Genomic DNA, 26,790 nt, shown 5'->3' on the forward strand with positions numbered 1-26,790 from the left:
AGCCTACCGACAGCAGGTTATGTCGTGTTCTCAGGGAAGATTCTCTGAGGACCAAGAAACAGTCCTTTCAATTCACGTAACATTTTGGAGTGGATTTTCACGAATTTGTTTACTGAAGTTGCAACAGGATATGCTGGTTAGTTGCTAGGGTTAGTTGTAAGCTGCAAAAAATTTTTAAAGTGAGATGCAACAGGAGGTAGAAACATTTTACTTGGAAGGTTGGCTCTGACCAAGAGGCAGTACTGGAAATTTTGGTGGTAATCTAGATCCGGCAGCTGGAAAATATTGAGCAAGAATCTATTGATATTTAGAAGACAAGTACCGTTTACTTTAGTATCACTGTTATTAGTGTATGTCATCTATATGTACGGTTGGACCAATCAAATGATTCCCATAGCGTGCGTCTTGCGACGCATATTTACAATTATTTTGAAGTTTACCAAAACATCACAATATATGAAGAAATTAGTCTGATGCTTAGAATGTGCCCGACACTTGCCAACTTGTAGCATGCACATCATAAACAGGTCGAAAACTGCAGATTTTTCTGTTCCAGCACGAATAACATTAGATTCCATTCGCTGATTGCCTACAGCCATCAGTAATCAGATGACGGTATGAAGTCATTAACGGAAAAGCGCTCCCCTTGTGACGAGCAAGACAACACTTCCATACAACACTTTATCGTCCACCTCCCATAAACGTTCATTCCTTTGGTCAACGGACCCACGGTTTTGTTCGTGGGCGTTGATAAGGGCGGTCAATTAAAACTAATTAAAGTGACAGCGGTTCGCTTTATCGCATCGGCCAAAGGCTGCTCGGCGCCAACCTGCGTCTGAGGTCTGTGGCCTCTACCGCCCTGGAAGACGAACGATGAAAAGATTAAGTTATTAATGCATAAGTCCGCGTACATGTTCGCGTTTTCAATTGGGTTTTTGCGTGCGATTGGCTTCAGTTTATAAAGCCTCAATCTCTTCCAGACCCCTATTTATAAACACACACACACACGAGTTCCCCGCCAGAATAAGCTAGACAGAAAGGTGGGGTTGGGGCTGGGGAAAATATCAGATTTCATTATCATTATTAGTCGTAGAACGGCAAAAGTAATGTAATTATACCAGCAGTTAAAGCTACATTAAAAGTATGGCATAAAAAGAAAAGTCCACGTGTTGTGATCCTTCAAATTTGAATTATTAATTGGTCACTAGCGCACCTAAAGTTGCTAGATTTGGTCGCAAACTGTTTTTCTGCCTCTCTATGAGACGACTAATGACCGGATTCGTACAAAGTGATGAAAAACATGGCAGATTCTTGCTGTTTGTGAAAGAAAACTGAAGCGATCAAGAGTATTCTGATAACTTAATTTCATCACAGTACATGTGAAAGCAGAAGTTAATATGACTATTATTGTAACTATACTGTAACACCTTAGTTTCGTGGGAGAAAACTTGAGTCCTTTAGAAGCTGTGCCAACTGACTGATGTTTCCAATCTATGATAGCAATTTGCAACTGCCAACGATTTGTAATAAGGATACTGTTTCATATTACACGCGCGATCTCTCTCACTCATTCTTCCTGTCTTTTCGGTGGCGATGGTCCCATAGTTGTTGCGTAGCCACTCTGCAGAGTTGAATCAATCAACCAAGATCTCTCTGTCTGTCTGTCAGTCTTTCTCTCTCTCTCTCTCTCTCTCTCTGCTGACGTGATGCGGAGGTAGTAGTTTTACATAAACTGAGACAAAGTGCATTCAATAAAACCATCATATTTGAACCTTCGAAGCAGATGCCGAAGATATAGCTCCCCATGTCACTCCCGAAGGCCAGTTCCTGAACCCAGGCCTTTGAAAGCCCTTAATGCATTTGTGGGTAGGGGAAGTGCGGGAGGAGAAGTGCAGGGGAGGGGTGTAGGGGCTTTAGGGGAAGAAAGGGGCAGGAGACTGGAGAGACGGAAACGATACGTCATTGTTAGGACGATTCTAACGTGTGATCATCTCGGCCGTGGTGATCTGATGGCCCGGTGACGAGACGAGGGGGATTCTGGCCAGTATTTTGGATAAAGAAGTGATGGATTGACTCTGGAAGCCATTTTGCTGGTCTTCGCCAGATCTCTCTCTCTCTCTCTCTCTCTCTCTCTCTCTCTCTCTCTCTCTCTCTCTCTCTCTCTCGTGATTTGGCCGCCCAGACATTGACATATAGTGTTTTAAATTGACTAACTTTTCTTGCCGTCCACGTCTTATCGTAGAAGACAGTCAGTGAGCCCTATATCATATACAGATTGACAAATAAAGAAAGGCATTGCCGAACAGCAGCTTGGCTTTATTGATAACCGATTTGATAGATTTGTCCGCCCGGAGTTTACAACATTCCTACGATCTTTCAACCCCGAATAAAAGGAAAATTAACCGAAGATATCAACAGCGAAGATTTTATTGCTGAAAAAGCTTACATTTTAATGTTTTACACACACGCCCATTTATATACACATGTATATATATGTACATTCATAGTGTATATGTATACATTTATATATATACAAGATTTATTTGCACGCGCCTCCAACAGTTTACTGGCAAATCTTGAAATGCCTACAGTACACCCTCCAGTCTTCAAGGAGAGATAAACAAAACTGCTAGAACACTGCTATATTTGTCATTCCTAAGCTGACAGCTGCTTCAACCACCGATCCGTGGTCTTCATCGGTGCTATTCTAAATTCAGAACGGAGTACATCCAAAAATTATAAAAAAAAAAAAGCGAAAATATATATATGTATTTGCAAATATTATTCTTATGCCGTCACTGACAATAGCATAAGCTTCCCAAGACAGTCTTTCGTTCAACTGTAATAATGATATTGGAAGCAACAGTTAATACGCATGCGCATGTTTACACTTTAGACGCGCGCTTCTTCTTGACATTCTCTGTCTTTAAATCGTTATTCTTCCTCACTCCCACCTGTTATTCATAATTATCTTCGCTCTGTGGAATGCTGCAGCAAAGTAAAATAACAAATAAGGAATAATAAAATAAGATACATAGAATTTGTGGCGATACAAAATAACTTCCAGCGCAGAATGAGGAGAGACACGCATTGCTCTCGGGTAAAAGTTGGACCCCTGTCTTATTTCAGTATTAGTACTGTGGACAGCTGGTAATGATAGCAGAAGGGCTGTCCTCCGCTAGCGATAGGACGGCCGATACAATTTTGTGACAACCAGCATTGGTGGTTTTTCTGCTTTGTTGTGATAACAGTCATGCAGCTATACGTGTTCCGCAGAGGTGGTCGAGATAAGATCGTTAATGTTAGCACAAGGTTAGCGATAGGGATCTTTTCCCGTCAAGAACTGTCTTTCATATATCTTTTAAATCAATGTTGAAGGCAGGATGTTATCTCGGCCCATTTTTTCTGTATGGACAGAATTCTTGGAGGGTCGTTTTTCTTTCCCTGTGTTGATTTTTCTTCTTCTTGAAGTAAGCCGTCGCGAATCAGAAAAATCCACAAGTCCGGCCTCCTCTGCAGCCCTGATGTCATCGTTAGCGGCGAAGGATAAAGATTTGTTAAATAAATAGAGGACCAAGAAATACCTGGCAAGCGCCGCTCTTGCCATATGCGTTCAGAGGCCCCCGCAGAACGGGTGGCTCTTCCCAAAATGTTTCGTCGAAAGGATTCGGTCTGTGTGATTCCAAAACAGAACCTCGTCAAGGCAAATTCGTTTTATTTATTGCCCCCTTCTCGAACGATACTTTGTCGTTCTCTCTCCTCTTACCTCCAATTTACTTCGTTTTTGGTGACCTAAACCAAACTAGGATGTGATTTGCCAGATGTATGGCAAACTTTTTATTCTTGCTTAATCGTTCAGTGATTTCTTCCACCCATACGTTTTTCCCTGTATCTAATTAGCTGGTGGATGGAAAACCCATGACGTACAACTGCGTAACTTTAAAAAGTTATCGTTTTTATGAACTTTATCCTGAAACAAAAAGAACCTTTATATAGAGTTAAAGGAAGACATAGGATTAAAGATCAGTAGAAAGAACACTGAAAATATAGGTATCTTGGTCCATCAGTGGCTGTTGATGAAAATTTGGATACAGAAATAACACAGTGAAGACTGGATTGAAAAATTGCAGAAAGATGTCAGGTGTCTTGTGTGATCGCAAAATCAATATAAATGAAGGTTAAAGGAAGAGTGTATAAGACAGGAATGAGACCAGCTGCGATGTATGGAGTAGAAACATGGCCGGTAGAGAGAGCACAAGAAAAGAAATTGCATGCGGTGGAGATGAAATTTCTTAGATGGATTTGTGGAGTGGCAAGAAAGGATAGGATCAAGAATGAATGAATGATGGAATTACTAAAGTGACAAGAACTATCAAAGAAGGTCCCGGAAAGAAGACTGCAGTGGTATGGCCATGTGATGAGAAAGAAGGAGGCATATGTAGGGAGGAGAGTGATGTGAAGATGGAGGTGCCGGATGGGACGGAAAGAGGAATAGAAGGTGCAGCAAGTGCTTGACGTACATCAGCAAGGAAAAGTACTAAGATCAAATAAATCCCCTTTCTCAAAGTGGGAAAATGGTAAGCAATCTTTAAAATTCGTTAGAAAAGTAAAATTTTTATATTACAACTGTAAAACTAGCAGTCTTATAAAATTATGAAAAGATTCACTACTGAGAGTTTCCACCCATCTTCCGTCCCAGTCGTATACCTTAATACGCGTCAATCTTGACGGTGTTTCGGATTCCCACGACTCGAACCTCATCCAGGAGGATGGTTCTAGCCTTCAAATTAATGTCGTGTTCCAAGGTGACCCTGGTTGACCTCAGCCTCTGGAGCTGATCCCGAGAGAGGTCAGCTGCTTTGCTCAGACGAGATATGCTGAGTTCTAATTCCTCCACCTCGCGGAGTAAGGACGCTTCCACCTCATCCCTGATGGTAGATAAAAACAGAAATAAGGGAAAATGAACAAGATATACACCATACCATCACTCAGTTATGCTAAAGACATCATTGTACCTCAGTCACCCTTGTACAGCATGGCTGTTAACATGACGTTTGATGAGCAATGACATTTCGATAAGTCGCTTTCCATTGGGAGTCATACTTCCCTCACTTGCATTTATTGATGCCGTTTTTACATCTTCCTTTATGTGTTATTTACGTATGTAATGTGTTACATGGTTGTTTGTTTATCTCGTTATTTCATTCATAGCGTACATTGTGGTTTATATGTTTATTTTCTTTTTTAAATAAGTATTAATGAATTGATTTATTTACGGAACCTTTTGTGCATACAGTACGAGACACACTAATATTATGTTATACATTTCCCTTGAGAAAAAAAAATCGTGACGTTTCATCTGTGGGAAAGAGACACACTTCCATCTTTTAGGAAAGCGACGTAAACTGTTGGAAGAGTTGACTCTTGAGTTAATGATCTCACGAAATATCTAGAAAGCAAAATTCAAGATTTCTTCCTTATACATTTCCACTCATAGCTTCGATCAGCAGCGAAAGTCAACTGTCACCTTTAATCTGTTCATGTGAGATTCCAGTCAGTTCATAAGACTTATGATTATTATTGGTGCATCTTATAGTTGTTTTTAAAGTACGACATAATCAGCAACCTTCTATTTCTTAAATTATTATGTATGCACTAACGTATGATGCACAAACTCCAAGGTTTGCTCACCAAGGTTCTAACTTGACCGTCAATTTCTTTTCTCTTTATCTTAAATCTCCAAATCACTGATCTCATGGCAAGCTCTTACTACAACATGTCCTGTTGATTATTATCTTTTCATTCTTGCGTAGTAGTAACATCCCAGTTATTGTTATTATAATTATTATATCATCATCAAATTTAAATGTTAATGATTTGTTTATTCTCAAATTAAATTGTTGTTGTTCTGAACAAGTTGAGGGGATTCTTGTATCTTCAAACGTAATTTGACTGTTAAAACGTTTGATACTGCGCTAAAAATTCCCAAACGTGAGCTCAGGGAATGCACTTAATTTATAAGTCATTTCACAAATTGATGAAGTGACGAGATGATGAGTCTTGTCATTCAGTTTTCTACTTTGCACATGAAGCGACTGAAGCTAACATGCATGGACTGTATTCAGCACGCAAAGAAACCACATTTATGTCCATAAAGCAAAGTCATTTTAAAAGTCATGATTTCAACAAGGAAGACGAGAAAAAACACACCGTGAAAGCGCTGTAAGTAACACTGCACGCAACGGAGAAAATAATAATGATATGAATATAGAGGGAGAACGGTCAGAGATCCTCACCTTGAGGAAGCGCTCCGGCCTCTTCCTAACCAGAAACATTTCTTACCTGGTCCTTTCCATGTTGGGCCGACCCGTGCGTGTCTGTAGGCGGGACTGGGCAAGCGCCAGGGGCCCCCTCTTAGCCTCCAGTTCTGCCTCCACCATTTCCAGGCTCTGGACCAGAAGATTCTCCTCATCAACCACCTGACAAAGCATTGCATTAAGACATTACTGGGTAGAACCTCATTACTGTCATTACAAAGATAAAATTTCTCTGAGTGTCGTTTGAGGCGGTTCAATTTTCCTGTCTCTTTGAGCAGGGAGCGATGAAGCGATTACTCCCGTGGTTCATTTTTTTCTATTTCACCTTTCATGTCATTTCAGATTATCGTAAAGCCCTACCATCCAATTGAGGCACAAACTATCAGTAAACAGCTTTGATAAAGAGCACAATTCAGTTGTATTTAGATATTTATCCACTACTTTTTATGTGAGGAAGTAAACTAAATGCGTCAAGTCATTCCTTCTGGAATCAGCTAATGTTAGCTGTTTGGGTCCAAGGAGTTCAGTATGAAGATTGGCCCGCCAGAGAAATGCGTTCGAGTCAAAAATTCTTCTCTTGAGATAAGAGCTCCATTGGCACGACTAGACCACACTGACAAGACCACCTACCACCTGCTTGTCGACCAGGATAGTTTTTTATTGCGAAACGATAACTATATGCGTAAAAAGGCGTTGATATCTTTGAGTCAGCATAGCTGTATATTTGTAATTGTATACACCCAATTACTGAATATGTCATTGCTTTGCAGTGGAATAACTGTTGTTTCATTTAAGTAAAATACGCAAATGTTCGAGGTCATTCTATAGCTTTAATCCTAACCGCGAATAGGTTTGATTTCCGAGAGAAAGCCATTAGGTAAAATTGAGGATTTTTCAGTTAATAACCTGAAGAGTGTACAAAGTATTTTTCGACGTGGTAATTGGTCATTCAAGAGGGGACTTGATTATTAGAAATGACTGCATGCCTCTTCTGAAAAAAGAAAGCCAGATTGTGTCAGTAGAAAAGCAGGCTAAAATAAGCATTCGTCTTTGACCGAGTCAGCTGCCCTGGCATTAAAGGAGGTGCCTTTGATCGTGTCTGGATAGATCCGAATAACACCAGAGGTAGGCCAGATGTCATTGAAACAGGTGGATGATGTGCATCTAAGCTTTGTCGTAAAAAAACTCTGCTAACCAAATTCCTCTGATACACATTATCTCGGGGATCTTTCAAAAGTCTGTTGGTGATAGAAATGCATTAGTATTCCATGGGCCTTCTGAGTCATGCGCTGCAGAAAGTTTTCTGTTTATATGTAGACTTTAACGTATCGGGTCAAATAAATATTCTCTCTCTCTCTCTCTCTCTCTCTCTCTCTCTCTCTCTCTCTCTCTCTCTCTCTCTCTCTCTCTCTCTTTCTTTTATTTAGCCGTTCATACTTTTCATAACCTTTACCGTGGCACGTTGCTGTGACAGTATCTCTCTCTCTCTCTCTCTCTCTCTCTCTCTCTCTCTCTCTCTCTCTCTCTCTCTCTCTCTCACTCTTATTTAGCCGCTCATACTTTTCATAACCTTTACCGTGGCACGTTGCTGTGACAGTATCTCTCTCTCTCTCTCTCTCTCTCTCTCTCTCTCTCTCCTTAACTCCTTGAATTTCGTCTTTCCCTTGCATAACCTAACCTCACCTTAGCATGCTGCTCTTCCAGCATTTTTTTGGCGTGTCTCGTATCGTTGATCCTTTCTTGCATGCAGTGGTTGGTGTGGTCAACCCGCTCTCGAATGTGCCTTGCAGTAGCCGTGAGGATGTCTTCGGCAATTGCTGTGATCTGCAATTGGTAAATAATAATGGGAGATGGTAAAAGTAATTGTTTCACTTTGTACCTGAAAAATGTACTTTTTATTAGCCAGATGGTTTTGCTTAAGAATAGTCTCTAAAGTGCATTTCAGTGGACATGATAATCTCTATCCATCTGACACATACACACACAGTGTACGTATATATATATATATATATATATATATATATATATATATATATATATATATATATATATATATATATATATATATATATATATATATATATACATACATACATACATACATATATATATATATATATATATATATATATATATATATATATACATACATGTGTGTGTGTGTAAACACGAAGTAATAAATTAAGCTAACAGAAACAGTATCGTGTTAAATACTACATGTTATGGAAGAAATTCTGAAACAATTCAGGAAAAAAGAAGGAATTGGAATCTAAAATCTCATATCTTCTCGAAAAGTGGAACGGAAATATTCAGAAATGCAAACAAATACCTCCATTTGGGGTATAATTAGATGCGAAAATGTCTGTTAGTGGTAAGAAAGTAACTGTCCAAGAAAAAAAAAACATCATATTAAAATAATTAAGACAGTTACCTGACCCACGTCTCTTTTTTTGAATGAGGTCTGTGACTGTTTCCTACAGGAACTATTTCGGCCATTGTTTCTCTTGGCACAAGGCCAGAGGCCCTCTCTTCTCTGACTCTTCCTTCATAGCTTTGGAATTCTCTTCTTGCTTCTACTTTCCAACTTTAGCTAATTAGTGCTGAATGCAATTGAGGTTTTATGATCGAAGTTTGTTTTGTTTGTATGCATATGTGTATGTATGTATATATGCATGTATGTCTTGCGTAAACTTTGCACATTTTATGCTTTTTCTTCAGAACTCATGGACAACTTTCAATTAAATTTCGCATAAAGCATCCTTGGGTAAAGGGGATTCAAGATGATTCCAATGCGACGGGCCCTTGCGCCTTTCCAAGAAATCGTCATCAAGAAAGAGCGAAGTTAGGATGTGGTCATTGAAGTATTCCTGCCCAGAGCAATTTGCCCACAAATGGCAAAGCTTAAAAGAAAGCTTCCTGATGTTGTCTACATTCAGTATACTAAGAACGTTCAAAGGTTTACTTAAAAATATGTTGGAGAAATCTTTTAAAGTCTTCTTCTGTAGAATAACGGGTTGGGGTTACAATAGGGGGTCCAAAGCTTTGCATAGAAAAATGGAAAAAATCTTAATCTTATGCTTGCAAGTGCAGCAAGGTGACTCAGATGAGTAGTCACCCGTGGGCCTCTTGTTTTTTGTTTATTTATTTATTTTTTTATTTTTTATTTATTTATTTTTTTTGCCTGAACTAGGCACTGGCTTACCCCGTCTCACTGGAATCTGGTCTTGAGAAATTACAGAGTGAAGAAATCACACACAAACACAATTAGCCTACACGTGTAAACGTCACAGTAAGAACTCATAATTAAAAATAATCATTAAATGATTTTCAGTTTTTTCATCTTCATGTTTTATATATGTTTTCCAATGCAGTTATCTATCTTCATCAATTCTCAGGAACGGCGAAATTCAGTAGAGTTATCACTGACAGTTTTAGGCTTTTGTATAGCCTCAGCAAGGCCTATTTCTCTCTATCTCTCTCTCTCTCTCTCTCTTCCATTTGTTTCTTTTACCATTATTTATTTGTGATTATGGTGCTGTCTGTTTATTATGTCATCTAATAAAAAACTGATTGGAATGTGCAATCGTCAACACAGTGCAGTATACATTTGCAAAATCATTTTGGTCCGGAGCAGTCCTGACGTGCAAATCAACTGGCAGAGCTGAATATAGGGTTGAAAGACCAATCGAACCGTCTATTAGCATGTCTTTCAGAAGAATCCCTCGGGATGGTCAGGACTAAGGGCTAGTTGTCTTTTATTTCCTTTATCTAATGCAAGTCTTGCAAGTAATGAAGAGGACTTTTTTGTTATCCTTTCATAGAATCATTACATGTGCTTATGCTTTTTTTTTAAGTCTTGCATAATCATGGCATATATTAAGAACAACTATCTTTAAAACAACAACAGCGTTAGTGTCGATGACCGAAGTCGTTACGACGCAAGTTAGGACAACAAGGCAAGATTCGAGATTGTAGAATATCCCCTGAAACTTTCCGGGCACATTGATAGAAAACTTATGGTCCCTTGAAAGAAAATGAGCCTCCACAGTTGAACGGGACCCTCAGACATTTATTTGTATTTCTAGACTGGGACTACTTTTAAATATACGCTGGGCAAATGTATCACTCAAATGACGTACTAGATGAGTTATGCTTTCTTATATCAAACTACCATACATTTTTCGTATATATGTAGGAGTGTTATGACTTACTTGTTCAGACAGTTCGTGCTCCTTGTCAGCTCTGGCTAGCAACCTTACACCAGTTTCTCTCCACCATTCGACGGAAATGGGACTGAAATAATGATTACAGTTTTGAAATAAAGGATAATATCAATCTTGTGCCTACTGAAAAGTTTTTCAGTTTATCTTTGTTGAAAATATGACTCACTGATATCATCGAAAGTTTGTTCCAACAATTCTGAAGTAGACCTACTGAAGATTTCTTATTTGGGTTTTTCGAAACAAAAAAACAAAGCAACAAAAGCAGAATAATCTCCAAATCTCCCATTGGGTCAGGATCTCTTAGCATTAAAAAATCACCCCGCGTTAGAGTTATGACGCCTTACCTCGGATCTACCTTCTGTTGCGGTATGATAGCAGTGTGTTCGTGGGTGGGCGTGAGGTGAGTCGTGGCTTCCTCCACCCGAAGAGCGTGGTCCTTGTCTTGCAAGTTCTTCTCTAGGTGGTACCGGCAAGAAAGGTCTCGTCTTATCTGTATTACAGAACTGGATATCAGAACTCTGGTTTGATTGTTAAGACTCTAACTTGCTTATCTTTGCTACTGTATATGTATATGTAAATGTATATGCATATATGGGTCGTGGTATCTTGGCATCAACATCTGCTTTTGGTGCTAGGATTTGGGTCAGCAGGCACCGTGGCTGGGTGGTACGGTGTTCAGGCTTATGATAGCTGGGATTTAGTTTGCCCCCCAGACTATTGCTCACAGAAATGGATACCAGCATCAAGAAAAGGACGGAAGTCTGGTAATTTTAATCCTAGGGACTCAATGAGAAACTTTCAGGGGCTTACTGCAACAGACAGCCATAAAATCATCTTATCCTGAAGTAAAAACTGGTCTATCCAAACCTTCAATGCTTCCCTCTTTCAGTCATTTTGCTACAAACTTGTAAGGTTGGAAGTTTTATAAAGCTCTTGCATGAAAAATTCCCGGTCTTACGGGCCTAACATCTAAAATGCTACAATTGCTAATTCGTCTTTTGTCCTTCTTTCCTATCTGCACTCTGAATTAAACAGGAAATCTGTTACCTGATTAATAGTATCCTGTAAGGTCCTGTCTAATGCATCCCTGCACCTTGTTATTTCCGTGATCTCCTGACGAAGGGCTGTGGATGCCTCGTCTTCAACCTCTTCAACGCCTGTGCGTTCACGTCTGCTTGAAAAACAACAGCATTTGCATATTATTCAGCTTTATTTTGTGAGTAATAATATTTCCCTAAAGACCGCGGAATTTTGTAAAGAATCTTGATAAATAATTTTGTGAAGAAACTATAGCAGTCAACCGAATTGTGTTTACCTAACTAAAGAACAACGGTTTATTGTCTTTTTATTTAAATCACTGATGATTTTACTTTGTCTGTGATTGAAATTGAAAGATTTTTAGACATTTTGTTAGGCAAATGCGAATTAAAGATTCACGTTAAGCAAGTAATGTTACTTAAACCTTGTTTTGTCGAAGTCTGTAAGGGGCTGATCATTATTCAGAAATGAAGTGTGGATGTCAGTGGTGAATGAAAGCCATATGTTGAAGCTGTCAAGATTAATTACAAGTGTAGTATGCATTATTTAACAACAACAGAAAGGCTGAGAAATTTGGAAATAGTAAAGGAAATAGTAAAAATATCAGGATAGGTGAAAAGAAGAATATGAATCTTACGGAATGGTTTGGGCATGTGCAGAGAATGGAGAACGATGGGTTATCGCAGTGGTTCTCAAGTGCTAGGAGAGAGGAGAGTAAGACCTTGCAAGTGATGATGGACAGATTGCTCGAAAGAAACATTAGAAAGGAAGGGTCTTAAGATCCAGGAAGCGGGAGTGTATGCAAGACAAAGGTGAGTGGCGCAGTGTATGTAAGGTGCTCGAAATGTTTCTAACGAGTCTCTTTGTGTGGGTGCATGAAGCGGTTAAGTAGGAGTATGGTAGTTACAATTTTTTCCCCTGGAACCACCCGGAAATTAGGGAAATCTTGAAATTATATGTATATATATATATATATATATATATATATATATATATATATATATATATATATATATGACTTAGTGTCTGGGTTAGTTAAACATGTGTGCAAGTGAAGTGCAACAGGTTTCAGCCTAACAAGACCTAATGTCCAGACATTGATGAGCCACTTCTAAAGGATGGATATAGAGATGATTTGCCTTCTCCAGCCTCTCTTTCATGGTCTTCAAGACGGTGATGTCTTTGTCGATTGTCGCGTGTCGCTTATCGAGTTCTTCCCGCCAAAAAGTGACGTCACACACTCGGTCTTCCAGCCGCCTCTCCACCTCGGCTCGGTGTTGACTAGTCAATTTGTCCGTTTCTTCACAGATTCTTCTGCAAGAGAGAAAGAGAGATTTGTAGTGTTTCTCGATGTAAATTAGCAGTGAATAGTAATGACACTGACTTGGTTTTCTGGATTATTTTTCTTTTAGTCTTTGGATTAACTCAAAAAAAAATCTGTCACAGTGACAAATAGTAATTAGATTATTTATTTTAGTGGAATGATAAATGATGCTAGGGGCAGCTTACAAGCACTAGCTCAAATGGGTTCACCTTTTTTTATTCGTAAGAATAGTTAAAATGTTAATCAACGCCACAGAAGAAAATTTTCCAAAATGTCTTTAAGAATTTAAAACGACTGCTCTGCGCAGATAGACATATAAAGGAACAGGAAATGGCCTGCAGAGAAATTGGAACTTATGATATCAGAACCAGGTCACATTACCCACCTGACCACGAGGTAAGGTGGGTGACATGACCTTATCTAATACTCCGATATGGGTTCGAACCCTGCAACAGACGTCAGAAGTTCTTCATATTCCTCCGTGTGAATCTCAGGCTTTGTTGTGACAAGCACATCCAGAAAGTGTGAAGAAATGGGGAAGTTAAGAGGGCATTGTGGTTACTGAAATGACATTATTATATATATATATATATATATATATATATATATATATATATATATATATATATATATATATATATATATATATATATATATATATATATATGCAACTGGTTTCTGACATAGCTCTTACTAAGGTGCTGGTCATCACTGGGAAGAGCTGTATGGGTTTGCAATTTTGGAAATGCCTGTTTGGGTCGTTGGATGAAATACATTAAAAGCAATGCAGATGCAGGTATTTATTATTTACTTTATATTTATGTCTATAATATGTACAGCATAGAACACTTACCCTCATCACCCTCAACTTGGAGTTCATTGTCTATAGGCAGCAAAATAGATGTAATGACACACATTGCATTTTAATAATTATTTTCATTTGTCTGGGGACGTAACTGACGGTCCCCAAAGACTCCCGCTGCTCGAGCGTTTCACACACTAGAGGTGAGTGGCGGCTCCCTGGTAAGACTGCAGCAGCCTTAAGATCTTGGCACCGCAGGGGGCAGCCTTTTATCTCGTCTCCATTCCCACCCAAAACGAAACTAAAAGACGCACCAAGGTCTAGACCTTGGGACACATTCTCTCTCTCTCTCTCTCTCTCTCTCTCTCTCTCTCTCTCTCTCTCTCTCTCTCTCGTTTTTTTATTGTTGCCTTTTTCCTGTTATACGTTAAGAAACCTCTTTCGTCATGTCGTTTCCTTTCTGTGAAGGGAAGGAAATTAGCAATAGGTTTTCAGACGAAAATTGGCCGAAATCTGCAATATCTGAGCCAAGACAAAATGTCACAGAAGTCTCACGGAAACTAGAAATAACTGTGATAACATTCCGAGGATCTTTTTCGTGATGTAGGAATAATAGAAAATTACCCCTAAACTGGTGGCGCGCTCAAATGAGTACATACATAATTACAGAGAGAGAGAGAGAGAGAGAGAGAGAGAGAGCGTTATTTTCAATGACAGTAGCAAATGACATAACTAACTTGTTCTCCTCGCGTGTCCTTTGAGCCTTCGAGGCATTGGCATGGGCATCATGGAGTTTTGCACTGTGGGATGCCCGCCATACCGCTGGATTGATAGGAGGTGAGGGAATCCAGGCGTCGCCTCCAACCTGCAAAGGTGTCAGTAAATCAGAATAAGATTCTTCACTTCAAAATGAAGAGGGGAAATAATAATTACGCCAACGTCGGATATATCTAATGATGATAGATTAGCTGAAGTGTGAACACGAAAATTTCTGATTTATCAAGTGACACTAAACTTATAATTCTTGTGAAATTAGAACTATACGGAGAGAGAGGTGGGGACCTAAATATTTACCATGGTATAAGTGGCATAATTATTAACAATAGCAGAAACGTCTGATGATTCTAAAAACACAGCACTTATACCTCACATGCTATTAAAGAAATCGGGGGATATTGAAAACGTGCATTGCCCTCTGCCTGAAAATTTAATGTAAAATATTTCGGTGAGAAAACATCACGATGAAAATATTGTTTTCAATTTGTATTATTTCCCGTCGAACAGGAAAGTATTTGAAGTTACTCTTATAATGTCCCAAGAAGGCCCTTCCAGTGTATAGAAGGAATCTAAAATACGTATTTACCAGTCGGCCCCGAACGCCTACAGTCCACGACAGATCTCTTTTAGAAAGCTCTGATTTTTTAGGTAAGGACACCAAGACCATTGCCCTGTTTACAAGCAACGAGTGATATTTACAATCCTCACCTGTGCCGGTGTCCTAGGCTGCACGGCCGGGGCATATGGCTGTTCTTGGGCTGCTGTAACTGGAGAGACGACTCCTGACCCAACTCTGTAGTAATCCCTCGTATATTCAGATCGACTTACGCGCCGAGATCGTTCCAGAAGGGCCATTGCTGCAAGAAACGCAAGCAGGTAACCATTAGTATCCCGTGCCTTCTTTTCAATGAAATCCTCTATCATACTCATCCACCCACGAGGTCTGAACCATACTCTAAATTTAGAGGCGCAAAGACTGCAAGAATTTCATTATGGAAAGACTGAAAGCTTACTGCAATATTTTTGTCAATCAGCTGTGATTATGACATGCACAATTTAAATGGCAAATTTCTCAATGATAATATTTTTCAAAAATAAGATCCGCTTTTGGCAGGCACTTCATGGGAGCAGCGGCAATTTAACTCTTTTTTTATTTTATAAGAACTTCATATTATTGTCAGTCGTTCACCTTCCTTAATGAACGCTAATGAAACTGACACTACCGTGGTCAAGCGAAATTTTTATGGTGATTTTTTCCTACTGTAAAAAAAAAAATATGTTCTGATCGTAGAACTTTATTTACTTTTAGAACGATGTGATATGTAAGTGTTAATATTTGTTTCAGTTACATAAATTCACCCATTTCAAAGAGTCTTTGTAGTAACAAGCACTCTCACTCTTTCACACGCATACGCCCACACACATGTAGAGTACCAGTAGACTATAAGTTTACGTGCAAATACAATCCAAAGTCAGAATGTCTCAAGCAAGCACGTGGAAACGACAAACTTCGCAGGCCCCAACTGTCACCATCACCCAAGTTCTTTTACAACTGTGATAAGCCTTGCTATCATTGCACCGCTAGTTCGAAGATCAGGGATTTTAATTAGGAATCGTAGGGAAGGTTCCAAAATTGTGAATGTTGTAATGGAGAGGGACAGAGAAAATCTGTCAATATGTAGTCTTGTCAGTACCTACGTAAACCTTGATATGGCATTCAGTTTGTCCTTTCCATTCATATTTTGTATCCATTAAGAAGATTAGCCTTTAATTGGGTAAGTTATTGTTAAGATAACCACATCCGTATATTGGTCCTCTAATCAGGGAGATGACCTCAGTATAATTTGGCCATTGTACTTATAGGGATAAATATTCGTATCTTAATTATTATTATTATTATTATTATTATTATTATTATTATTTGCATCTTTTTAAATAACATTAGCTCTTAATGAGTCTAACAGGCAGATTTTTAGGTAGATTTTTACCGCTGGACGATGATGTTTCCGTTTGCAAGCATATACTGCTTATGCACTGAATTTTACTTTAATCATAAACGCAAAATTTTAAAAGAAATCGTTTCACAAAGTTGATATCTTACCAAATGAAAGAAAAGTGCCAGGATTTTTCTACACAAGGCAGTTACTTTAGATAAAGATTTTTATGGAGAATCACTTTATTTGAGAATTTCAAGTATAGTATGTATATTAAACTGCACACATAACGATATTACCAACAGCAATCAAAAGAAACCCGACACGGACAGCTATGTACGTACTGTACATCCACAGCACAAACTAGAAGAGCCGTCGTGTTTTGCTATTGAATATCATTTTCCAACAACTACAATGGTTGCCTGTTGGACTCCCTGTAACTCGTAGTAACTTTCCTTTATGTAGAATAAGACTACGAAATACATATAAGTCTAGTAAATTACCTGCTCAACGTTTCTACAGCAACACAAAACAAGAAGAAATACCACTGCTTGCTAGACGGGAGACGCTGTTTCCATGGCAACCAGTGCCAGGTGTTCTGTTGGTTCAATGACCGTAATGTTAATTTATTAATCATCATCAACAAATAATCTGTTTCTAGTAACTATACACTTACGTTAAATATTTTTTCGGTGTTAGAAAAAGTCAGCTGTAAAAGTATTATCCTGGTTTATACATGAGATTTTTAAGTTGTAATTGCATGAACAATTATTCAATATAAGGAGAATTTTGAGCTTAGTGCAAAATAAATTCGTGGGGAGTCTAATTTAAATATCACATTGAAAAATGATGATGCTCCATGCATAAAAGATTAATTGTTATTTATAAGACTTTATTTTATTAATGTATTCCTTCAAACTAAAGGCCGCCTTAGTTAAAATAATGAATGTGCTGTTGTTTTCATTTTTTTTATCTAAGAAATTGGTGCAAGCAAAGTTCTTACCACGCAAAAAAGATTACAGAGCTAAATTGCACATCTTCATAATCGAAGAGCCAATTGCATTTTTTTTATTCAGTTGTTTTGTTTATCGTAATTGTGGGACAGTTTACGAGTACATCTCTGAACTCCTGAATGCGATACTGTTCAAATATTTATAAAAGAATTAATAATAAGATGCAATAACTAGAGGAAACGAAGAATAAAAATCAAACTGCCTCTCTTAGTAGGACTTAGAAAAATAATGCCTGTCAGAGAATATTCTACCGTTTAAAATGAAATTCGCCCGGTAAGGTTTACCAAATTGACATTAGTGAGTCGTTACATGCATGTTAGATTACACGACTTCTAAGTTGTGGTTTTTATTTAGAATTCCACATTGTATTTTTAATGGCAATACAAAATCTTCGTTCATGAGCATGAAACAACATAGCTAAAAGAAAAAAAAGGCAAACAAACTCTTAAAACAAGAGGTTGATTGATGATCATGAAAAAATATTACTTTACTGACTTCGTGTTATCCTAAGCTTAAAGCGATGAGAGGTAATCCCAGTTACATGTGTTCCACATGGGACCTAGATTAGAATATATATATATATATATATATATATATATATATATATATATATATATATATATATATATATATATATATATATATATATATATATATATTATGTGTGTGTGTAAAACTGAATCACGAAAATATGGACCGTGATGAATATATATAAATAAAGCACAGCGAATTGGATTTTAAATAATGTTCGGGACTTAATATTTGCGATTATAAAAAGCCACGGGTGTCAAAGTGATAATATATATATATATATATATATATATATATATATATATATATATATATATATATATATATATATATATATATATATATAATCTTTGTGGTCATAATATGCTACTGATTCCAAAGGAAAACGGTACAAGGGCGCATAACAAAACCAGTGTATAACGTATTACCGTTCCAAGCACCAACTAACTATCCAAGAACTGTAATCCTCAACACCATGACCTTCACAGTCAGTAGTGAAATCAATACCGACGAAGCGTGAATAGAGGCCGAAGATTTAAAGCTGAGAAACTCTGTAGGTATCAATCTCACCCTGCGAGGTAGACTCTGCCTCCCAGGAAATAATGTTGGAACTGAATTGAACCAAAACATCCCCGACAATGGTCGCCGCGTGAGAAGATAATTGAATGCTTTCCACTCCTCTGACGTTTGAGGTTGGTTTTATCCTGCTGGAAGTCTTTGAAATAATATTTCAATGATTTTTCATGATATATGTCCGTCCGCCACATTGTTTTTCGTGTTTTTTATCCTTAAAATTGAAGGAGAGCGGTGGAGGAGGAGGAGGCTTCCTTCGCGGCACCCCGGGACCTCGTCGCCGTACCGCGTATTTGACAGCGTACCGTATTAGCTTTTGTGGTACATTTTGATGGATGTTTCATATTTCCAGGTGTTGTCATACTTCACGGTGGTTCGTACTCGTTTTCTCTGTCCTTTGTGACGTTGTTATGGGCTGCCCCGGCCTTGTTTCGTCTCGAGTCCCGGTGACCTTTTCGGAATGGGGCCCGAATTTGTACAATTGGCTTTTGTAAAATTTGGGTGAAATATTGTGTTTGTGATTGTATTCATTGAATATATTGTTAGTTTTCATTGCATTTGTATAATACAGTCCAACCCCCCCCCCCATCCCCCTCCCCCCATCCTACATAGGCTAACTGGACAGTACGCTCTAATATTCCCATTCTCAGGATTAACCTTAACTTGGAGGATAATCCTGAAAATTTACCTTTTCGGGTTAGGATTAAACACCTCGGTAGTTCGTAATTGACCTTTGGAGACTACACGACGGGGTAGATCTAAGCCGGCATTCTGGCGGCGAGCCCATCCCCCTCCATAGCTAGTACTGCAAAATTGTAACCGGTAAACGCCCCTATTAATACCAACCTAACGTACCCTAGAGGTGTTTACTGGTTACAATTTTGCCGTATTAGCTATGGAGGGAGTTGGGGCGGATCGCCGCAGAATGCCGGCATAGATCTACCCCGTCGTGGTCTTCGAAGGTCAATTACAGTTTGGTTACAGCCGGCCGACAAACTATTACTTCAAATTCTTGTAAAGCAAGTTGAATAACATAGGAAAACGTCCACTGCCGTAGTCTGGCTCGCCGCGGAACTACGGCTTAGAATTACGGAGTATAGGCTAGGCCTGTGTAATTTTATGGTGAACGAATGGACTTCCCCGAAGTGGGATATCGGGATTCTTTGCACGATGGGGATCGGATTCACGTCGAAGCCGTCGGGGAAAAAATCCCCATTCCACCACCTGTAGAATCTGTGCCCTCTTTAATCTAGTGTAGCTTACTTATTCTAGAACTCGCCCAATGACAACTGGTGGGGACCTTAATAAACAGCCGTTTACAGCTTGGACGAAAGAGTAACTTTGTACCAAAATGAACTGGAAGCATCGTGACGTCACGACACGTGCAGTAACAAGCAAACGGTACTGCAAGTTAGCCTAAAGGAAAAAGAATGCTCGAGAACGAAACGTGGTGTGACATTGTTAGTCGCACCAGTCGTGCGGTTGGGAAAAGCAGTTGGTGCAAATGAGAAGAGAATACAATGAAAATGTTATCGCCATGTAAATAATGATTATAAAACACCGGCCGATCACGTTTACTGCTGGGAATTTCTGAAGATTGCTGCGTGAGAGCAGCGGCAGCAAAAAAGCGCATGAATACCTTTTCTGAAGGTTCTGTAGCCTACTGTCTGTAGTAGCAAGAGCCTGCGCTATCCCAAAGCCAACAGAATCTAGGCTATTACTATTTCTGTAGGCCACACTAGGATAGCCTAGTGATTAACTTGTAAAAGCCAAAACCTTAAAGACGACTTAGGGAAGGAGTTAGGGTCGACTAGATAAGTCTAAACGTGGCTCGTAGGCTAACAGAATTGGGCTGAGTCGTGGGTAAACGTGGCTTTAACCTAGATTTCCACATTAGGCTACCAGCCTAACCTGTGGTAGTTTGTAGGTATAGGCTCAATAAAAAAAAAAATACTGTATATAGAATAAGGTTGCCTAAGGCCTTCTAGCTTGCCATTAACAAATGTGAATCAGTCTGTGGTACATATGGTCGTCCTAAAGGGGGGGCTCAATCATTTTTGAAGAAAGGTTCGTGGAACTCTTGTTGAAGCGATCTCAAGTACTAGAATGTGCAAATATCTCGTAGAGAAAAGATCGGCTACCCACCAAACTATGAATAATAGTTTGTTCTAATGTTTTACCAAGCTGTTGTTGAATGAGTATAGGCCAGTGTAGTATAAGTATTCAAATTATCGTATCCACTATAACTCCAGGCTTGTTTGGTAGAAGCATAACTTAGCCTGTCGGAAAGATCTACTTTAAATTGTCATTTCATAGCCTACATGATTTTCTCTGCCGTACGAATGTTGCGTCTCTAATAAAAGCTTCTCTGTTAGTTATTTTACAATACAATATTTTAGACTATTTCTTGCAGCATACAGTGGTTCTGAAAATACTTTTGAGGATTGTAAATGAGACCTAGTGCAATTTTTTCTTACACCAAATAAAGGATCCAGACCCCATAAATTCTCCATTTGGCCTAACCTTAGGATTAACTCTTATTATGATGTACCACGGCTGAGACGTCTCAGCCTTTCCAGGAACCAGTCTCTTACTGCCTGGTGGATAGGAAGTCTGCGTATGCATTCTTACATCAATTAAAAACAATGAAAAGCTTCGTGGGTCTACACATTGCAGAATACCCAATTAGGCCTACAGTATTTGTGCTTGATCTCTTGAACTGTGCAGTACTGTATCCTGTGTTTTCACAATGTCCTTTCCATATTTTCTGTCATTCCTTCTCAAGATCCACTACTAGGTATCGTCTCTTTTGCTTAATACTGTTCTTTTACATATTGCATTCGAAAAACTGCCTCAGTTGTTCATTTCTTTGGCATGAGGCCGGACTGGCAGTTGTTGATTTTGACTTTTTTTTGAATTTTGCCTCAGCACATTCTCTAATGTATTTATAGCGTGCTCAGTGTTATTGAGCTTCAATTTCCACACTAGGTAGTTCAAAATCTTTTCCTTTATTATTATTATTATTATTATTATTATTAAGTCCCATTTCTTGATGTATCAGATATGCTTTTATTTTGGGCAATTTCTCCATTGTTTCTCAAGCTTTTGGTCCATATCCCACGTCATTGCTTAGAAAGTAGAGTGAAATTTTTCCTCTGTTAGCTTCGAAAACTGTAGTCTAAGTTAAATGTACTTTTAAAGCAAGGCAGACCTGATTAGGAATTTTAAACTTATTAATGTGAAATGTTTGATTTACAGGCGCTGTAAATTCAATAGCGTTTCTAGGTCAAGATGTCGAAGAGAGCTCTGGAGGAAGCGGGCTCAAGCTCAGCGCCTCCAGCCAAGAATTTGAAGGTGCAGTTTGAGCCCATCCAGTTGGGTGCAATTTCTACGCTAGACGAGATGGATATGAAGACGTTGCGGTTCCAGAACCATAAACTTTATCAGGTTAGTTATTTATTATAAACACCTTTTGTTCTGGTTTAAAATGCTTGTAGATATGGGAACTCAAGTTTGCAAACCTGTTTATTGTAATATGATGCAAAAGATTTTTTAAAAGTGAATCAGTTCATGGAAGTTTTTATCCTACAGCGCTTAGAGCAGAGAAAAAGAATTGAGGACGATCTGAGGTCAAGGATAGAGCAGCTTGAAAAGCGCCAGACGCAGAGTGACGATGTCTTGACTGTCATAAACCGTTATTGGAATCAATTTAATGAAGACATAAGGTTGATGTTGCAGCGTTTTGATGCTGAAACTTCCGATGAATCTGAAACAAAGAGTAAGTGGAAGTGATTTTGATTCATTTACTTTATTATTCTTAGTTTGCAAAAGTTACCTTATTTCTTATGCTGAAGTGTTATGAAAAGCGAACAATTGTAGTTATAGTTTTGTACTCTTTTTATGATTGTCTATTTTTCCTTGATTATGTGTAATTACAGTGTAGTGAACAGATAATTTTCAGCAGGGCTTTTCATATCGAAGAGATATCTGACAGGAAATGAATTATTTCAAGGTTTTATATGAAAAGTTACTTTTTTATTGTAAATTTTGTTGGCATTTAAAATTATACATATATTTTGGTTAAATTAGGAAAGTTGCTTAATCCCATAGTTTCAAGTAATGAAATATCAGGTTGTCTCTGCAGTGATGAAAATTTTTGTTTTGAATCCTGAAACTGCTCCTGATTAATGTTGAGCATTTTTTTAATTATTTGCTCATCATTGTGTGTGTGCATACTTGCCATTTTTTGTGCTGATAAACTTCACTATGCCCCTTTTAGTAGTTCCTGAAATTATTCAAACATCCATTTACATCAAGAAAACTTTTGCTAGCTTCATTCCTTGGTCTGTGGCTCTGTGCTCTACAGTGGCCCCCTTGTTTTACCTGTTTCACATTTCTGCAGTTCACTTTGTCGCTGACTTTTATGGAACACATCATTCACTTGTCCGTGGGAGAAATTTCACTAATTTTTGGATTTTGCTATGGGCCATATCTCTAAAATGATCACCAATTCACTGTTTTTCGTAGAGCAACAGTATTTACTTACGAATTACTGTATTTTTTCATTAAAATATATGTATACAAGAGAGAGAGAGAGAGAAACTGTGGTTTTTACATCGAAGTCTAAGCACAGTACAAGTGGATTCTGTAAGTGAAATAACGTTTCATTGATATTTTGCTGTTTTTTTTTTTTTTTTTTTTTTTCCATTAAAGTAATATATATATTGTTTGAGAGAGAGAGAACTCAAGTGTTTACATGTACACTGGGTAAGGAAAGTGAGGATACAGTTTTCATTAGATTTCGTTCATTGAATTTTAATTTTTTTCTTACAGAAAACACATAATCTCGGTAAATTTACTCTAGAATATGAAAATACAATGCAAATTATATCATATATGTTAAATCTGCAAAACAAAAACATTCAGATACTTGAAAACACCATGGATGTCCGAAGTAATCAGAATTTCTCAGATGACTTCGTTCATAGAGATCTAAAAGATAGTGTGTGGATATCTCAGTGTAGTGCTGTTTATCAGAACGGCAATATTTACTCGTTTTCCGTTATGAACAGGCTTATTATTGCATCATCATATGAGGTTATGATAATTTCTTTAATTTTTACACATTCATATTTGTATTTCACGGTGTTAAAAGTCAGCTGGAATTAATGGCAGTAAATGATGTGACAGCTAGGGTAGGTTGACCAAATCTATTTACATCCGCAAGAGCGTTCTCTGTGATGTGAGGGGCAGCGCGAGAACTTCGGCAGGAAAACACAAGTAACTGGATGTTTCTTGACGTTGCTATAGTATCGCTCAGTCTCTGAAAGAAAAATAATAATGAAATGAGTAGCTCTACATATAGGCCTAGGCTTACACAACAGCAACTCTCTCTCTCTCTCTCCATTGCTAAACATACTATACTAATATAGTATCGCTTAATCTCTAAAAGAAAAAATAATGAAATGAGTAGCTCTACATACAAGTATTCGTGGATTTTAGCTATTCATGGGCAGTTTGTGGTGCATATCCCCCACGAATACGTGGTGGGTTTACTGTACTGGTAAAAAGTAGTTCAATAGGTCTTCAAGTGGAATTTTTTTATTGAGTGCTATTATTGTAATTAAATAGGTTTATTTTGTTTTTATAACAAAGCAGTTTAACTGGGTCACTCTGTTTTGCATTTTGACAACCTTTGTTTCTTTACAGATGAAAGTGAGGCCACCACATCATTCTTGACGCAGTTATCAACATGGGATCGAGAGGAGCTGGATGAAAAGCTTGTGAACAGGGTCCAAGTATCTAAACGTGCTGTTGCAAAGATCGTGCAGGCATTTGATCGCTTACACCAGCGTAATGAAAAGGTTGCGCGTGCTTTAAAAGGTGAAGGGTTAGAAGGAGGTATGTACCATTACAAACGTCGTAATCTCCATGTCATACACTAAGGCCACATTTGTCATTGATTGCTGTTGTAATTGTGTTATTTCCTTTTTATATTGTTTTGTAGATCCCTGATTCACTGAATAGACTATCTAAAGAACAATTTTTTTTTTTTTTTCATTGCAGAAGTTCCTCCATCTTTAGAGGAAGGGGTTCGAGAGCTCAATGCTGAGCTTCAACAAGAAAACAAAAATCTTCATGCCCAAAACCTTTCTTTTCATGAAAAACATCATCTCATGTCTCTGAAGGTAACAAAAGCCTTTATATTTACTACCACTTCTTAAATAATGTTTGGGTTATTAGGACGATGCAAAGTACGCAGTAAAAGTCATAAAATTTTTTGTCCTTATGGGGATACAAACCTTCATCTTTTTACCTTCAGCAAAAGCTGATCTGGTCATTGATACTTGATAACAGGATAATTAACTAGTGGCAGGTGAGTGAAAGAGGGTACAGATCTGTCCACTTACTAAACTGTTGGTAAAAATTTTTCCTCAAGCACTTAACTTTTGTTGTGTTTTGATAATGTTTTTGACTAATGAAAATGATGGTACTTAACTTATTTTTGTCAGAATTTAGATCAGTGAAACTATGCTAGGTATGACTGTGTTGCTGTTTCATGCCATTTTACTGATTATGTAACACATAAAGGTGGGTATCATAAACAAATGGCAATACATATGGAATGAAGAACCTGAAAATAATAAATTAAAACAAATAAAACTGAAGTTGAAAATGGAGTTCATCATATCAGAGAAAGAGGCACACACAAGTAATTCTAACACTTCTCAGAATAGGTCATACTCGCCTGACACATGGGCACTTAATGAGCAGCCCACGTGGCCTGGCTCCAGAGTGCTCAGAGTGCAGGGTGATGGTAACGGTCAAACATGTATAGTGTGATTGTCCAAAGTATGACCAACAGCGACTGCCAACTTTTGGAAATAAATCAATAAATGAAATTTTTGTCAGAATTTTTTACATTTTCAGCCGTTCCGATTTTGTTGTTCATGGGGGACTGTGGTTTGATAGATAAAATATGAAAATAAGTAAATAATAAAAGCACGAAAACATAGCATTGTCGAATTTAAATTTAAATTTTAAAAAATATTACTTAACTTATTATGAATTTTAATATACCCTTTTAGTGTGGAAGCATGAGTAAATGTATTTATTGTGTGTTATGTGTTACAGTGTGAGAACGTGCCCCTATATGGTATTTTATCCTAATCCTTCGGGCCAGCCCTATAAGAGCTGAAAGTAAGCTCAGTGGTCTAGTTAAACTACTTTAATACTAACTAACTCATGCCATTTAGACCCCCGAGTCTGTTTGTTCTCCTTACAAAGGACACGAGTGTACATTATTTTTAAACTGTAGAAGGCTAGGACGTCTTTTTGTAGGCATTTTTTCCTGCTGACAATGGTGACATTATCTGCAACAGTTTGTAAAGCAGTAGTCCATGGATGGATTTCGGTCAGTTCACGGGCTTGCTCATATCTGATGATAGTTAGGTGATCACTCTCTCATCTTTGGGGAGGAGAACCGACCCTAACTCCTCCCATGTTTGTGCTCCTTTGAAAGTGGGAAAAGAAGAGTTCATGCTTCCTGTACTCTCTACTGTCCCAGTTGTTCAGAGCCACCTGTACATTCCTTGATGTTCTTATGACCTTTCTCCATTATCACACGTGGTCCAATGCCACTCTGCTGCTCTCCAAGATTGGGTAGCCGGGCCAGTCTGGCCTGAAAAACTTCCAGTTCTGGGCCTGAAAGTAGATAAGGTAATAGTATTTATTACTTGTGACGTTTGAGTCGTGACTCAGTGTCTAGAGCTTGATACCGACACGCCTCCAAGCAGGTGCAGGGTCTGGCTGATGTGTCTTCCCAATTTTTGGTCTACAACAGATCTTATGGTGCACGAGGATCCTTTGCCTACAGAACCATTGCTGGCTGAATTGGGGAGGCACTTCCAAGAAGTCATTCATGAATGGAATTGCTTGGGTGAAGTAACCAGGGCCCCTGCTTGGCTGGGTACTTGGTGTCCTTATTGAAGCACACCTTGGGATTTGCTCTGGAGTTTTGGTTTCAGTTACCTAGGTCTTAGCTTGTGTTGGGTGTACCGGAGGAAGTGAACCTTCTCCAGGTTGGAGAACTCTCTTTTCTAGTAGCTTTTCCAGGCTGCTTCCCCTTGCTTCAGACATTTCAGCAAAGATACCATACTCCAACCCCAAAGGATACTTAAGACCTAACCCTTACTGGTGTACCCATCAGTTTTGAGGACTGACCGAATTCTCTTCTTCCCTGGCAAAACAGGCTTCAT

The 26,790-nt window shown here is 38.4% G+C and overlaps 2 protein-coding genes across 6 annotated transcripts in view; one reads left to right on the forward strand and one right to left on the reverse strand.

Annotated features, from left to right (window-relative positions):
* Positions 1–26,790, forward strand: part of Bre1 (E3 ubiquitin-protein ligase Bre1) — a 193,614-nt gene that overhangs the window by 139,253 nt on the left and 27,571 nt on the right. For 2 of the 5 annotated variants that reach the window (XM_067082212.1, XM_067082216.1), the window contains exons 1-5: positions 18,450–18,651; positions 21,791–21,979; positions 22,124–22,310; positions 24,242–24,433; positions 24,599–24,720. In XM_067082212.1, the coding sequence (XP_066938313.1) occupies positions 21,824–21,979; positions 22,124–22,310; positions 24,242–24,433; positions 24,599–24,720 (657 nt within the window). In that variant the 5' untranslated portion in view covers positions 18,450–18,651; positions 21,791–21,823. Of the gene's footprint in view, positions 1–18,449; positions 18,652–18,773; positions 18,854–21,790; positions 21,980–22,123; positions 22,311–24,241; positions 24,434–24,598; positions 24,721–26,790 lie in introns of those variants that run through there. The other 3 variants (XM_067082213.1, XM_067082214.1, XM_067082215.1) reach the window with 2 other exon arrangements.
* On the reverse strand, positions 1,889–15,373 carry LOC136825572 (tektin-1-like). The gene is made up of 9 exons (XM_067082158.1): positions 15,190–15,373; positions 14,442–14,569; positions 12,662–12,892; positions 11,588–11,711; positions 10,885–11,030; positions 10,529–10,610; positions 8,001–8,141; positions 6,343–6,479; positions 1,889–4,928 (listed from the first exon to the last, which is right to left on the reverse strand). The coding sequence occupies exons 1-9, from the start codon at positions 15,334–15,336 to the stop codon at positions 4,709–4,711; spliced, it is 1,356 nt and encodes a 451-aa protein (XP_066938259.1). The 5' UTR covers positions 15,337–15,373; the 3' UTR covers positions 1,889–4,708.

The sequence above is a fragment of the Macrobrachium rosenbergii genome, chromosome 39 (genome assembly GCF_040412425.1).
Source record: "Macrobrachium rosenbergii isolate ZJJX-2024 chromosome 39, ASM4041242v1, whole genome shotgun sequence".
Classification (NCBI taxonomy): Eukaryota; Metazoa; Arthropoda; class Malacostraca; order Decapoda; family Palaemonidae; genus Macrobrachium; species Macrobrachium rosenbergii.